Source organism: Staurois parvus, unplaced genomic scaffold (genome assembly GCF_062004578.1).
Source record: "Staurois parvus isolate SC_StPar_1 unplaced genomic scaffold, SC_StPar_1.0 ptg000244l, whole genome shotgun sequence".
In the NCBI taxonomy this organism is placed as follows: Eukaryota; Metazoa; Chordata; class Amphibia; order Anura; family Ranidae; genus Staurois; species Staurois parvus.
The window spans coordinates 10,943,390-10,960,487 of record NW_028318040.1 but is presented as its reverse complement, the minus strand read 5'-3'; the positions used below and the strand labels follow the sequence as shown (position 1 = coordinate 10,960,487).

General features: G+C 38.6%; 1 protein-coding gene and 1 non-coding gene across 2 annotated transcripts in view; both read right to left on the bottom strand.

Moving 5' to 3' along the window:
* Positions 1-1,576: 1,576 nt before the first annotated feature.
* The window catches only part of EIF4E (eukaryotic translation initiation factor 4E), a 32,307-nt gene continuing 16,785 nt past the window's right edge, over positions 1,577-17,098 (bottom strand). The window contains exons 2-7 of the mRNA XM_089680580.1: positions 7,566-7,657; positions 6,442-6,537; positions 5,589-5,652; positions 5,401-5,514; positions 3,127-3,266; positions 1,577-2,144 (exon numbers count right to left, since the gene is read on the bottom strand). Coding sequence (XP_089536706.1) covers positions 2,030-2,144; positions 3,127-3,266; positions 5,401-5,514; positions 5,589-5,652; positions 6,442-6,537; positions 7,566-7,657 — 621 coding nt within the window. The 3' untranslated portion in view covers positions 1,577-2,029. The remainder of the gene's footprint in view (positions 2,145-3,126; positions 3,267-5,400; positions 5,515-5,588; positions 5,653-6,441; positions 6,538-7,565; positions 7,658-17,098) is intronic.
* On the bottom strand, positions 4,460-4,589 carry LOC149459889 (small Cajal body-specific RNA 15). Its single transcript, XR_016313195.1, has one exon.

Here is a 17,098-nt window from a genome sequence, read left to right as displayed (position 1 = left end):
CACAGCAGGACCACAAAAATTAAGAAAACCGTTTATATGGCTAAACAGTGTAAACATGCATTAAAGAGCCTTTGGTGTTAGCATAATGTGTATTTAAAATGTATAATTCAGCAAATAGCTTTGTAAAATGTTACAAAACTGAAAAAAACATACATACATGGGAAACGGGTACTAAAGTGTGGCTTACAAAGCTCTGAAGGGGGATCGCTGATCTACAGCATGAACTGCTATATGAACAAGATTTCTTGAAACAACCAGTAAGAGGAAATAAATTATTTTCTCAATACCAAGCAAAGTAAGGATGGGGTAAATGTACAATCCAGCACTCAACGTTTTAGCATAAACAAATCATACTTTGTCCAACATATTTCAAAACAGTACATCCATGTGTACCTACTGCAACTGCTGGACTATGGAAGGAATGGCATGGGGCTTGTATTGTTGGGGGACCAGCAGATGCTTAACAATGCACTTTGAGCACCAATACTATGAACTTTTGAATGTAACCTAACAGTTCAAGAAAACCTTATCTGTGGTAGAAGAGCAACAATACTATGCATTTAAATACTGAGAGAAATTAAGTATAATGCATCCATTTCATCTGTGGGAGCATATTAAAAACAGCACTGTGTTCTGAAAACTGGTTTCAAGATCTGCAACTTTCATGCATGAAGGCCAAAATAATGGCATTTTAAGGCATTGCCATAAAACACAACACAAGCTGGAATTTTGCATGCCACATAAAATGTATCCAACTATAAAATACAAAAATAGCAATTAGTGTAATTGCAAGTAATAAAAATGAAAAAAAAAAAAAAAAAGTCTAACCAGTCTGAAGTCATCAGTATGTAGGGCAGTAGATTCAATAGATGCACACTGTTGCAAACTGAAGGGAGCAGATACAGTTTCCCACAGGTAAGGTGTTTGGAAAAAAATAAAATAAAAAAGACAAATCTAGTTGTCTAAAAGACAATTCACTGTACACGTTTTATTTACAGTTTTGTACACTGTCTTATGAACGGTGACTGCTTTGCTACTTGAGCCATTTTGTTTTTTTATAACCAAAGCAAAAAATAATCTAATACAAAGTGTTAAAATGCACCATAGGATATTAAAAAAAAAAGCAAAAAAGCAAAAAAACAAAAAACAAAAAGACATACTATTTCTAGTAAGGAATGTCATTATGGTGTACATTAAAAAACAAAAACAAAAAAAAAAAAAACAATTATGCTTAAGAAAAATCACAGAAACAGGTCACCGATTCTACTGAAATGCATAAACTTGCAGCAAAGCTTTATAATGGCATACAAAAAAAAAAAAAATAGAAAAAAAAAAAATGTAAAGAATGTTTCTAAACACACAAAATAACACTTTTATTCAACCCATTTTGTTTTCTTTTCCCAGATCCATCACCAATGTTACATGAGCTAAAAAAAAATTAAATCAGATTACTAATGTTATCAAGGAGGGAAACAAATAAATTAAACCTAGCAGCCAACATCAGCACAAAATACAGCCAGAACAATGCTGTTAAAATAAGGAAAAAAAAAATAAAAACAAACCATGAATCGCTAGAGAAGTTTGAATGCATTTTAATCCTCCGCCTTGCAAGATCAGCAAACTATTGTAACTGCATACAATGCAAAATGTAGAGATTTCAAGGTGGGTTATGCAAGCGCACATTTTGGATAAATAATTCTGTAATAGTAGTTAACCCAAAAAAAAAAAACTATTACAGAGATAACCTGGGCAACCACTGTGGATACTGGGAGGAAGGGTGTTGAAATGTTATGATTGGATAACTTAATCTTACCAAAAAAAAAATAAAGTTAGAAAAAAAAAAGTGAGGGAATTTGAACATTAGCACAAGACAAAAAGGCGAATGACTTTTCACAATTCTTAGCAATATTGAGGTGGAAATCAAATCTGAATGCAGTCCACTCTGCTTTTGTAGAGGCTTTGGTACAGCTCCCAAGTCGCGATTGCTTGACGCAGTCTCCTATGAAAAAAATACTCAGAAGGCGTCTTCTTAAACAACAAATCTATTCTTGGTGGTGGAGCCGCTCTTAGTAGCCGTATCTGCATGGGACTGATATCCAATCACTACTTTTGCAGGAAGTCCTAATCTTTCCTTGTAAACCCTCCTGGAAAAAGAAAGGAAAAAAAAAAAAAAAAAAAAAAAAAAAGACAAAAAACATATATGTCATTTAAATTTAAAGGGTCATTTGTTCAACACAGCTAACCTACAATTTTCTTTATAACCAAGTTTTTCCCGTAAAACATAATATAATGCAGAGATATGCAAAAAAAAAAAAAAACCAAACAAAAATCAACCAGTTTTAAGCTAAATATTCTAAATATTGGTATGACCACTGCTGACTGTTTAAATCTGTAAATGAGAATGGTAATGAAGCTTGCACTTTCAAAGTCTACAGTAAAACAAGTTGTTAAAAAACAGTAATTTTTTTCTCCTCAGATTTTTTAGGTCAAAACATTTTGATGAACCAAATAAACTTCTCTGAATAATTTACTGGTACGACTGTGCCATGATCCCAGTGCTGCTTTCCCAAACTTCCTATCAGGAAGAGATGCACACTGAGTAATTCACATGGGGCCAGTTACAAGGGATAGAGTATCGAGCTGCTGACAATCAATAAGCCTGGATATGCGAGGAGCGGGGGGGGAATGGCTTGCATTCCCTAGGTTTTGGGGCTGTGTGTATGTGCTTATGCACACAGGCAGGGACAGTTCGCTCACAGGCAAAAGAAAGGTAAAAGTAGCCACCCTCAAAAAGGAAACCTGCAGTGATGATCTTGTGTTCAGCACAAGTAACACAACAAGCAAGCTTTTAAAAATATTGAAGCAGCTGACAAAGTGCCAATGTCAGCGGCTGTAAAAGTCACTAAATCCAACATTTTATTAACTATAATAAAAAGGCAAAGATGTACAGATTTCATAATCATTACATTAAAATCAGACTTATGGAACAAAAAAAAAAAAATACAATTTATGAACATATTGTTACCAGTAAATCATGAACACACTGCAAACTATTCTAAGTGTCCAAACTTGATCAGCTGTTGGTGCTTTCCATACATAATTTAGTAAAATGGTAATACAACTTACCCTATATGTGTGACTGCTTCTCTGTTTTCACATTCAGTAGTCCAGATTGCTATTTTGTCTCCTTTTGCTCTAACATTTACAACAGCTCCACATACATCATCACTGTAGTCATCAAACGACTCTCCAATAAGGCACATGAGCTGAAAAGGTAAATCAAGAATTTTAAATAATGCATTAAAAACTCCTCTCTCATCCATATTGTGTCTTAAAGATGCCATAAAGAAAACTCATGGATAAAAGAAACCATGGATAACAAAAATCAGCAAAAAGTAGCCAAATCACAAGCGGTCAGCAAATATTTCTTACAGCACACTAGACAGACACTGCCCAGAGCAGACCCACCAGTTTCTCTACATTCTGGTACCCCCCCCCCCCCAAAAAAAACCTTCCTGTTCCTTTAAAGCATGAGAACCAGCAAATATTTCTTACAGCACACTAGACAGACACTGCCCAGAGCAGACCCACCAGTTTCTCTACATTCTGGTACCCCCCCCCCCCCCAAAAAAAACCTTCCTGTTCCTTTAAAGCATGAGAACCAGCATAGTACTTCTGCAGTGTCATTTGTCCCATTATATTTTCTAAAATACTTGGGATGATCTTGCGTCCTTCTGTGACTGCTGACCGTGGCAATCAAGGCTGCCGATTCACGATACTGTGGTCAGTTTATGTGCCTCCACCATTCTACTGTGTACAAAGTCCCTCCCTGCCAGTTCCTAGTGTGTGAGAACCTATCTTACTTTAGTTACTTGTATCCGCTCTGCGGTACGAAGATATACAGTGCAGTATGTGATTTAAAAAAAAAAAAAAAAAAAAAAAAAAAAGAATTATGACGCCAAATAACTTGTTTCACACAGCTGCTGTGCGATCGCATGATCTCCCTCTGCTAGGGAATCTCCCCTCCCGCCACTCTTTAGATCAGGGAAGGAGAGCGGAGGGAGATCACATGATCGCACAGCGGTGCTGTGAAATATAGCATTTAGAGTAATAATTAAAACAAAAAAAACCTCACATACTGCAGAAAGGATACGAGTAACTAACCTAAGTGACTTTACAACCACTTTAACTGACCAAAAGCTGAAAATTTAGCTTTGGATGGATCCTTTAATCCCATGTTTACCCTACAGTTCATAAAGGACATACATAACTTAAAACGTTAAAGCACACTGTAAATTGTCTATTTCCAACAATATTGAAGACATGGATGTCACAAGCATCATTTCTGCATGCACATATATGGAGTCATTAGAATAATGGTGTTGGCTACAACCTTGAATCCAAACCATTCTGGTAGGAATGGGTATACCCTACAGGTTGAACCATCTGCAGATATTGAAAGTGTTGATAGAATAAGTAGGTCCTTCAAACGTCTTGCAGCCAGACCTGTTCTTCTACCATTTGCTTTAGGAGGATAGTATCAGTAAAATCCAAATAACTTCTCTGGAATTACTTTCTTAGTCCTCCATTCAGTGAGAGCAATTTTCAAGAAAGTAGATATCAAGCACTTAAAAGTAGATTCAATAATGCAAAAAATGACAATGATGGGAGAAAAGGTTACTGTTGTATTTGCACAAATACTCTGCAGACAGAACAGATTAAGCGTAGGTAACAATAGGTAAAGAATTAAAAGCTTTTATGACAAAATCAACCAATTTAAATTATAAAAACAAGCTAACCACCAAAATCCAGGAGGCTCATTTATGCAAATACAAAATGGAACCTCTCCCTACTGGTCTTTAAGCCCTTTAACATCAGGCCTTTTTGACACTTTTTGCTTACATCTAGAAATAAATATTTTTTGCTAGAAAATTACTTAGAACCCCTAAATATATATTTAGCAGAGGCCCTAGAAAATAAAATGGCGAGTTTTGCAGTTTTTCTTTCAAACGGTTTTTGGCACAGTGGTTTTTAAAAACGCAAATTTTCTTTTTCTTTCTTCCCACAGTAAAATGTAGGATGGAGTGTGCCACAGTTCCAAATTCAGAAAATGAAGTTACTGTATGCATAACCGTGCTCCCCGGGTTTTGCAAATGCCAGCTTTACAGTGCAAGTGGCAATTTCTTTTAGCTTAAAGTGATCACAGATTAAGTCTGAATTGAAAAACAATTTGAAAGTGCAACTGCGAGAAGATGCTGAAATATATGCTATAGTTTGGGAATGGTTTGGTAAATTGCCCAATATGAAAGAGTCACAAAAACAATTACAGAAAATACAACTGTAGATTACCATCATTCAAGGAAAACCCCATAACAAATGAACAAAAATCAAGAAACCTACCGTTTCTAACCAAAAGCGGTCAAGGTCATTCCTCCTTTGCTGCTTATTAAGTGTAATTAGCCATCTTCCCCCACGCTTATTTTTTTCATCTTCCCACATGGGTTCAATACCATCCTGTTAAAATACAGTTGTTCATAAATATGATACAAATTTTTACAAATGTTAGGACAAAAAGATAAAGCACTTACCTTAAAAAGTGAGTAGTCACAACCTGACATTAGGTTACTAGACAACTGGATATGATTATAAAGCCTAGAGGAAAAAAAAAACAAAAAACAAAAAAAAAAAAAACCTTTTAGATAACCTCAGATGTGTCTCGTACTAGAAAAAAAAATATTTTAAAACACTTGCAGACCAGCAATGTACTCGAATGTTGCTGGACTTCAAGCATTTATACTGGGATGATGCCTGCAGCTTCATCCCAGTTTTTTTTTTTTTTTTTTCTTTTTTTAGAGCCGGCAGTTGGCTCTGTTGTAAAAGCAATTGAAGCAGCTAACAAGCTGCTTGATTGTTTTCAAAAACAGCTCAAGTAATCTGGAAGCGGCAATCTGACATCACTACCGGTTTATGCATAACATAATTGCGTAATTTAAAAAAACCAAAACAACAAATAATTTAAAAATACTGATCTTGGTGTTTTCAATGCTCTTAAGTGTAGAAGAGGAATTTAGGGTCTTATTTACCCCAGATCCATCCATAAAGAGTACCGGTCACGTGCTTAATGCTGTCACAAGTATGTTTACATAAACAAAAAAAGTCTACAAACGGCGGTATATATACTGGAATTTATTTTATTATACTAGCAATGGTGGCGATCAGCGACTCATAGCGGGACTCTAATACAGTGATCACTCCTACAAAAACAGCATTGACACTGTATTAATGACACTGGGCAGGAAGGGGTTATCATCTGAAAGGCGATCAAAGGGTTAACTGTGTGGTGTGTGTTTTAACTTGTTCCTACATAAAGAACATTTAAATGCATATATAGTGTGTACATAAACATATTTGAAAAAAGACAACATAAATACGGATACTTACGCCCAAAAATCTTCAACGGTGTCAAACTTTGAAATTAATCGAAGGTTGGCTTGCCAGGTTTTGCTTTTGTCATTTTTGAAGAACCACAAGGCCCATCTGCAACAATTATGACCATACCAAGTTTGATTATTTTGTGGTCCAATTTAAAATAAAACACTAAACCCAGAACTTGCAAAAGAGAGCAGGGCATCAGTATTCTCAAACAAAAAAGTAACCCCCCCCCCCCCAAAAAAAAACAAAAAACACCCAGGTGCAACATCCTGGATGTCTGAACGAATTTTACAGCATGTGAAACCCACCCACCTTTCAAATTTCACTCATTCAATAGAAGTTTTTCAAATTCTTCAATCGATTTTTTTGGCTCATTTTTCACCCAATACTTTTAAGACAATCAATAGAATTTTGTACAGTGTATAGCCACCATTCTGTTCCACTACTGACAAAAAAACAACCCAAACACTAGTATAATGTGACCCCAGTTTAAATAAATGGGCACATGATAAAGCATAAGGAAGGATTATAACCCCGGTCTGTTTTTTTCCCCATTTGGGAGATTTACCTTTCATTCCTGTCCCATGGCCAAAACAGGAAAGGAGATGAAATCCCTGCATACCAAGGGAATCTCTTGGGGCCTCCAGGGTAACCAAAACTAGCATCCCCTTTCAAAAAGTTAAGCTTTTGGGGGTAGCCCAAAGTTTGAGATTTTTTTTTTTTTTTAATATCAATAATGGAAAAATAGGAAAATCGAAAGGGTGGATATCCCAAATGAAGTCACATGCATCAAACACTATCAGGTGTTTCAATTCATAGCAAAAAAAAGAAAAATAAAGAAGGAAGAAGTTTAGTTATACGTTAAACCCTCCTATCCTTTACAGCCAAGGAAGCTGCCATCTTACCCTGTTTGGTCTGCAGTGGCCATGATGCTGCACATGATCAGTTAAAACCCCAGCAATTTGATGGCTTGACAGTTTGGCTGAGAACACAAGCATCTAAGTGTTTAATTGAGCAAGTCTTGAATATTTCAGTTTTGGGAAGCCGTTAAATTGATTGGCTTCGTTCCCCTGCAAAAATGCTCACCTTAGCGTTTATCAGTTTAAAATAAGCTGTGCAAATGTAATGCCTACCTGTTCTGTAGTGGATGCTTAATGTAGTGCTCAGGGTTTACAATCTCCTGACAAGTCTCAGTTTTTTCTTCTTCTTGAGTATTGACAGTTTCCTGCAATGATACAAAACTGAATGAATAAAATGAACAATTTGATCTGCCTTCGGTGACAATCTGGCTGAGAAGGTTTCAGAGCTGTTGGAAGAGATGGTGTCCTTGGGGATTTGCTGTGTCTGGGAGGGATACAGAGCTGCATTGAAGGCTGTATGATAGCAGCATTGAGGCAAGCAGGGAAGACATGCAAACACCAATTCAAAAAGCTCTATCTACTTCTAAAAAAAGTTGAAACCTGTACAGAAACAACTTCACATTAAGGGGACATGGTTAAAGATTTCCATGCACCAAGAACTCAGGCCTATGTGTGAGCACTGGCTTCAGCTCTGTTAAGTAAACTTGTGATGGAGGCTGCCACTGCACTACTTCTGGAAGCAGTACTAGGTCTAGTGCAACACATCTCTTGGCACCTTCCTTGCCATTGTTAGCACTGCCTGGCACCACCAAGTCTACGCAGTTAAAGCGAATCTTAAAGTAAAATGCAAGGCCTTCTTACACTGACTGTCCTGTCTCCACCTCTACAAATAACCTACTATAAGTAGGTATAAAATGTACCTGTAAATAAAAAACAAGTTAGGGTTTATACTTGGTTCACCTCTTCCACCCAAAGAGCCTAGGAACATATAACATCACATTCCTTCCAGCTAGACACTGAACAGCAGCAGAAACCTCAACAGAAGACACTCTTGCAATGGACTGAAGGATCTTCTGCCTGATGTTCCAAGAATATTCTAATAATGGCAATGCCTCCCCAGCTATGCTAAATGATGTGAGAGGCAAATATATACTTATTTTTTTAACAAGTACATTTTATGCCTAAGAGGTGATATGTTAAGGGGCCTCCCCCAGGCAGTGTAAGCAGTAAAGACAAAATCTGAACCACTTTAGATAGAGAAGGTAAGTGTTAGATTAGCTGCCGGGATTTACTGCGGTTTGGAGCCTTCTTAAAAAGATATACCCTCATTTCCCGTTTTTTTTGACAAGTGCCTCACCAAAAACGTAACATGATCGGAAATGGCCAACAGCTACACAAATACATTTTACAGTTTGGTAAAGAGAAACTAGAAGCACGCTCGGCATTCCTGCTGCAAGTTTTCCATCAATTTCTATCTGGTAAAACCAACATCACCAGGAAAGAAAGTGAAAATTCCAATCAGAGCAATCACAAACCAACACACTTTATTCCCCCAACCACACATTTGAGGTGGATGGGGGAATGGTAACCACTGAGCTATTGTATTCTGACAGCAGGGAGACTTCCCTGTCGACCGAATACACTGATCAGCGCTGTCAGCTATAGTCAACGGCACTGATAAGAGAAAACATCTTCCAACAGGGCTGCTGCAAAGACATTGATTGGTAGATCAACCACCCTGTGTGTACAACCACGCTGTCCATATGTGGATCAAAATTCAGCCTGTCCCTGCTGAAATGGCTGCATTATGATCCATGCTGGCTTTTAGAGAAATTCTAACCCTTTTCTGAAAGTTTGAGTAGGAATACACTTTAGGGGTATTCATTTGTTCCACAATTTACAATTGAAGGCTTTCTAAAATATATGGATACTGTCACAAGGTAAGAAGCAAAAAAAAACAAAAAAAAAACCAAAAACACCCCCCCCCCCCCAAAAAACAACAAACACACAGCTGCTTAACCCCTGGTGCCCAACCTGCAGTCCCTTGGTATGGGATGGGACACTCAATAGTAGGACACGGTTAGGGTAATAGCACAGATCTCAACTAGCCTCAGTAACATATTCTTAGTTTCATATGGTTTTATGCAGCATATTCCCAGCCAAGATTGTAGCATGTTTACACTCTGACCCTCATTTCTGTATTAAGTCTGCAGTTTCTCACAGTCCTCTTCAAGCATTATTGAACATTATGTACATCCCTTTGGTGATGTCCCGGATGCATTTGAAGCCCCCTTTAGTTCATAGGTTGATGTCCACGGTTCTAAGCACTTCACTTTTTACTAAATACAGAATTCTTCAATGTTCAACAGTCAAATATGATTGTATGTGCAGCAATTTAAACCTGACTACCTTCAAGTCGATCCAAGATTATGAAGGGAAAACCCCCCCCCCCACATTTTCAATTGTTTTGGACAAAAATTAAACTGAACTGAGGTATAAAAAGGTGTTCAGGAACATCAGTTACATCCAGCTGCCCATAGACCTAACATGGGCCCATCAGGCTCTGGAAACAAACTGAGCTGACATTATTTCACAAAGTGAAATCCAATACTGCTCTGATTCAGCAGGTGATCTGTCCATAGTCCCCTTGCTGAATCTGCATGACAGTTGAACTATTCTCACAAAAAAGAATACCTGGACCACTAAATAAAAACAGTTCGCTGTTAGAAATAGTTTTTCCCAACTCTTTGTTCAGGTTTTATCTTCTGCATAGCCTGTAAACCAGGGGGTAGGCAAAACTTAATATTTCATGTTGTTCAGTTAGACCTCCACCTCTTTGAAAATTAACTAACAAGGACTTCTACCTATAAACTTAGTCTACTTTAAAAATGGACAGTGTCAGTCAGTAGGAGAGTGGACAGTGTCAATAGTTTATTATTTTAATTGTTTACACACTTATTACAATTTTTTTAGCAGCCCTGTTGGAGGGCTTTGGGGCCTAAACAGACCCTTGACATCACGCTTTTAAAAAAGATAAAGAAGATTGAGGACAGCCCTCATTCTCCATCTCTGCAGCCTCAGAGTTAAAAATTAAAGGATAAGTTCACCTTTCGTAACATGTTTCACCCATATTCAGGATGGTGCAATACACTATGAACAGACCGGTCCCCACTATGACAGCTAGCAGGGGATCGTCTCACGGCCTTGCAGTGTTCTGTGAATGAGACAATTACAAGTCCCAGCAGCCTTTGCGGCTGCCAGCTTGTAGCTCTCAATGAACTACCACAGCGATGTAATAGTTAAAGGAGTCTTCTTTTCAGTAAGTATTGGCTTCTCCGTACGAGGTACGAAGAAGCAGATGCACTGACAGGTCTGCAGGAGACCTGCATGGCATCAGCGACCTGCTGATCGCTGGTGCAATGCTTTACATGCTCCAATAACAAAAAATAAATGCACATTTTCTTTACCTGCAAAAAAAAAAAAAAAAAAATGCATTTATTTTTTGTTGGGATGTGTACGTATCTTTTATATTTTAATGCGATTATAGCAAACTATGCCAGTGCGCTCTGCAAATTAATTCAATCGCAAACAGAGATTTTATATTAGGGCAAGACTGTCAAAATAAACAGGCATTGTTGTCTAGAATGTCCCATGAAAACTGTATTAACCCTTATTTGTGAAATAAAGATTTTATTTTTTATTACAAACAGAAAATACATTAATTGCAAACTATAAATTTGTCTAAATACATAAGGGCCGGGTGCAAACCTGCATCCATTTAAAAACAAATGTCTTTTAAAAAGGAGTTTAAAACTTTAAAAAAGTAGATGTAACCACAATTAAATCCTCATTTGCAATTCTTTAAACCATTCAAGTTTGAAAATACAAAAAGTATTATGATCCTGTTTCTGGCTGCATAACAAGATAGAATTTTTACCTCCCAAGGTCTACAATACAGTAACTGAACTATGTTTGAGAGGCTTAGATTTACTTCCTCAGTGTGTACCAAGTGTCCATAGGAATTTTGGCACCCAAGTCCTGGATATTTTAGTAGCAGTGACCTATGCTCTCAAGCTAAAATGGTTTTATTTTAGCCACACGTTCTATGCAACTGCATATAACAGCAGTGATCAGTTAGGATAAAAGATATTCCACTGATCAACTACTTAACCACTTGCCCTCCAGAGGATTTACCCCCCTTCCTGAGCAGGTCATTTTTTGCGTTACGGCGCTGCGTTACTTTAACTGACAATTGTGCGGTCATGCAACGCTGCACCCAAATGAAATTTATGTCCTTTTTATCCCCACAAATTGAGCTCTATTTCGGTGATATTTGATCGCATGTGCAGTTTTTATTTTTTGCACTATTAAAAAAAAAACCACGACGACAATTGAGGAAAAAAAAAATATTTTTGACTTTTTGCTATTAACCATTTGCCTACCGGCCACTCATACCCCCTTCGTGCCCAGGTCAATTTTCAGCACTGTCGCACTTTGAATGACAATTGTGCAGTCATGCAACACTGCACCCATATGAAAATTTTTATCATTTTTTTCACACAAAGAGCTTTCTTTTGGTGGTATGTACTTGCTGTTTTATTTTTTGCGCTATAAGTTTTTCTTTGTTTCTATTATAAAATTTTGCAAACAGGTCATTTTTCTCCACTGTTGTGCATTGAGGAGCATGCACTGATAGGAAGCACTGCCGGGTGGCACTGACTGCACGGATCATCAGTGCCCTTATGATCGGTGCCAATCAGTCCTCTGACAATTGCCAGTGATCTGGCCTTTTACAACATGTGATCAGCGAGATCACTTGGTGCGCGCCCCCAGACCTGGCCGGCCACGGTGAATTTGGCTATCTGTGGTCGGCAAGTGGTTAAACATGCCCAATAAAAAAAATTTTTTAAAATCTAATTTCGCCATAAGTTTAGGCCAAAATGTATTGTGCTACGTCTTTGCAAAAAAATAAATAAATAATAATTAAAAAAAAATCACAACATGTGTAAATTCATTGGTTTACAAGAAAGTTATAGCGTTTACAAATGGCGATATAGATACTGGAATTTTTTTTTCACCAACAATGGCGGTGATCAGCGACTTATAGCGGGACTGCGGCGGGCATTCTGACACTGGGGGGAACTTACTTGGTGTTACGGACATCCCCAGTGACACCAATAGAGCGATCAGTGCAAAAAACTAAATAAATACACTGACACTGTACTAATGGCACTGAGCAGGAAGGGGTTAACATGAGGGGTGATCAAAAGGTTAACTGTGCTGGGAGTGTTTTACTGGGGGCAGTGTATGTGTGGGCTTTACTGTAATCACACTGCTCTGGATACCTGTGCTGTGCCCAAGCCAACAAGGACGACGACTATTAGTAAACAAAGCAGCCCTCCTCCCTGTTGGAGATCCTCGGTAATCACCAGGACCCGGTGAGAAACAGCTGCGGCTGCGAATGGCGGCACGGGTAGGGATTGCGCAAGCCCCCACCCGAAAAACGCAAAAAATAAAAAAAGATAGATAGATATATTATACACACATACATATATACACACACACGCGATTTTGCGCACCCCTGCTGCCCTGTAGCAGTATATCTGCTATAGGGTGGCGGGGGATGTGGTTAGTGTTTGTTTAAAAGCAGAAATTCTATCAAGTAGCTGAATACAATGAAAACATTTGCTACTTTAGCTCCTAATATATTTGTAATGCTGTTCAGCCAAATTTGAACTTTGTAATTTTCTATATCACCACTGTCTCCAGCCTGCTCGGTGGACAACCAACATAATAATGTCTGCATAAAGAACAAAAAGCGACCCTGAAGTAAAGTGACCTTTCTGGATGTGCAGTGTTGCACAGACGTGGATCACAAGACTAAATGAGCAGAATTACAAATACTTTGCCCATGAAATACCCATTTCAACTGGACTGGTATTACATGTCAAAGGGCCAGCAACAAGTGATATCAGCTGACATGCTTACAAGTTAAAAGCACTCTTATATGAGATCAGCTGGACAACATTTTGATTATTCCTGAAAGAATGACCACCCACTAAAGTAAAACAACTTCAACTGCTGGCACGTCAGTTTTGGGACTGGCAATAAAATAGTAAGTTGAGAGCTACAGTACTTCAAAGGGCAGTGGGACTCAGCTGGTATGCACAGTGAGCTCAATGCAGATATATCATCAGAGAAAAGAATTTTGGCAGTTACCTTCTGCATACAAAAAAATAAATAAAAAATGTAACTTTTAGATGAAGTAAACGTTGAAAGCATTCTTCCATCAATAGCAAAGAGGTTAACCTTTGAGACAGAATCGCACATTATGTTGTATAGAGTTTAACTGGAGTGAAAAACATGCAAGTCTGCTCCTGTACTACAAGTCATGTGAACAAATGTACAATTGTTTGGCTACACTCAGTATTTATGTTTGAATGTGGGCTAAAAGTGGCAATCTCTTCCAAGCTTTTGGTAAAGAACCATAGCACTGAAACTATACAAAAGGGGAGTATGGCAAATTAATTGGTGCCAACTGCTTTGGTTTTTGAGAACCACAATTTTTAAAAAAACTCCAGGCGAAACAAATTACAGACAGTAGTTTTATATCTCTTGAACAGAGTATCTTTGGGAATAGGAAGAGAAATGACTGTCATTCTTTACCGATCACGAAAGCCTCCATAGCAGATAATCTGCCATCATACTGATATGGAGACAGAGTCAGATTTGTTGGGTTTTCATCTGCGTTCCATCCTATTACTGACACATGGTTTTGCAGAAAAAGTTTCTGAAGTCACCTCCAATATGAAAAAAAATGTTATTTTATTGTCGGTGTCTTAATGGAGAGCATCATCCATCACTTCCCTGAACAAATATTACCTTCTAAATAACATCTCAAACAGGTGAGCTTTAGAACTCAGCAAATCTACCGGAGAAAAACAAAATGGTCCTTCTTTCTAAATTTTTATACCATCGCTAATTTGGTTACAATCCTGAAGAAAAACTGGCTTCATAGGTTTCCTATCAGATTTAGCTACAGGAAAATCCAGTATGGACAGGAATCCAACAAATAAAGTGGTTGTAAAGGCTGAAGGTTTTTTTTTTTACCTTCATGCATTCTATACATTAAGGTAAAAAACCTGAGTGCTGCTACCCCCACAGCACCCCCCCACTACTAACATGGGCCCCCCTCTCTTGATCCAGCGACATGCATGGGAGCCTTGGCTGCCCCAGGTCTCCCTCTCCTAACTGGCTGAGAAAGGAGCTGGAGCCAATGACTCCCACTCCTGTCAATCACAGCTAGTGAGCCAATGGGGAAAGAGCGGGGATCAGGAGCAAGCATGCACCGGTGCCTCCATAGCCAGTACACACCAGTGCCCCAATAGCAAGCGTCTTGCTATTAGGGTCACTGGTCAAGGGGGAGGAGCCAGGAGCACAGGCAGGGGATCCAAGAAGAAAAGAATTGGGGCCGTTCTGTGCAAAACCAATGCACAGAGTAGGTAAGTGACCAAAAAAACAAAAACCCCTGAATCTGTAATAATCACTTTCTTCAGAGCTTAATGTCAAATTGTATCCAGTTCCTTTTCAATAAATTATGGAATCAATAACATTTTCCAAAAAATATTTAAAGTGATCATAGCCTTCAAACATTTAGTCATTACCATTTGAGCCACATGATCCATGTCTACAGTCACTGGCTGCATTCACAAGCCACTCCATTTTACTGGGACCAGCTGAGTTCAGGGAGGTACACACAGACCAGCCGAGTTCAGAGAGGTGCTTGCTGCCCTGTAGCCACATGGATACATGTATATTTAAGAACATATGCATACTAGGTCTGTTTCCCGGTGCTCCCACCATTCTCTGATAGATGCTGGCTGGCTGGCCTGGCGAGAGAGGGGCAAGGTGTTATCCCCATCTCCTGGGGTGTCCCCACAAATTCCCTGTGGCACAACCCTAATATTCCTGAGCTTCTAGGTCACCCTAACTCAAATTGGAGTCGTCTTAGTATTACTCATCTCTCACATGTTTTTATTGATAGTTGCTTTATATCTTTTAATGACCTCAAGACCCAGTATAAAATGAAACAAATTTTTTAATACATTTTTGCTACTACGTCATGCTATACAAGTACAATTTGGAACTTTGACCCTCGAACTTTCAGAATCACCCCTTGAAAGGTTACTGTCAGACCTGGATATTACTAAGCTGGTCACTACCCTCTAATTCCAGTCTCCAGGCAGCCAGGACTAACCATTTTCATATTGCTCATCGTAAGTGGAAGGTGGTGCTTACGGGGCTGCTGGAAGAGGATTGGGAAGAGGCGGCAGAGGTTTCCAAGATCTTATCAGCACTGTTGATAAGTTTACTCAGTTCAAGTTCAACCACCATCTTCATTACACCCAGCTAGGTTGGTCCGATTGGGCTTCGGATCTGCAGCCCCTTATCCTCATTTTGGCTTTGGGGATGCTGATCTGTGGCATATGTTCTAGGCCTGTCCAACTCTTGCTTCATACTGGAAGGACCTCTGTTTTCACCTGGTGATCTGGTCAGTAACACACCCCATGAGTGAGTGCCCTCGCTCAATGAAAGAGCACAGGGGGCACCTTTGAAAAGCAGCATTGTCAGTGTGTGGGGAGGGGGGTGTAATATGGACTAGCAAATTTAGATAAAGCATCAAACTGAAGCCAAACTCCAGCTCACACTGCAGTTAGGGCTCATTTACACTTGCTTCAAAATGTGGCATTGGAGATGCTTTTTAAAGCGCTTTGAATACCAATGAAAGCAACGGTCACTAAATAAAAGTGGCAAGCTTACAGTCCTGTTCACGTTGCACTTGCTGTGCTTTATATATATATATATATATATATATATATATATATATATATATATATATATATATATATATGTATATGTTCAGCATTTTTTCATGTTACAACCAGAAACAAATTGTATTTTACTTGGATTTTTATGTGATAGACCGATATAAAGTAGCGCATAATTTTGAAGTGGAAGGAAAATAAATGATTCAACATTTTTTACAAATAAATATCTGAAAAGTGTGACGTGCATTTGTATTCAGCCCCCTTTACTCTGATACCCCTAACTAAAATCTAGTGGAACCAACTGCCTTCAGAAGTCACCTAATTCATAAAGAGTCCACCTTTCTGTAATTTAATCTCCGTATAAATGCACATCAGGGATAAAGTTGTGGAGAAGTTTAAAGTAGAGTTAATCCCAAGCTTTGAACATCTCACAGAGCACTGTTCAATCCATCATCTGAAAATGGAAAGAGTATGGCACAACTGCAAACCTACCATGACATGGCCGTCCCCCTAAACGGACAAGGAGATCATTAATCAGAGAAGCAGCCAAGAGGCCCATGGCAACTTTGGAGGAGCTGTAGAGATCCACAGCTCAGAAGGGAGAATCTGTCCACAAGACAACTATTAGTTATGCACTCCAAAGCTTTCTTGCCACTCCATAAAGGCCAGATTTGTGAAGAGTACCCAATCGGTACTTGGCACACTGCAAGGTCTCTCCCGTCTGCATTTCCCGGGTGCTGTGCTGGAGACAGGCAGGGAGGTGAGGAGGAGAAAAACAGCAATGTTAAAAAAAATATTAAAAAAAGTTTAAGTCGCCATAAGGCCAATTTCGTTATTAAAAGCACCAGACATTCCTAAAAGCAGCCCTTCCTAATAAAAACATCAACCCTTCATATATTTTCCATCTTGGCAAAAAAAAAAAAAGTTTCTTTTTTTAATCTGCACAAATAGATTGGGACCCTAATTAAGTTCCTTTGA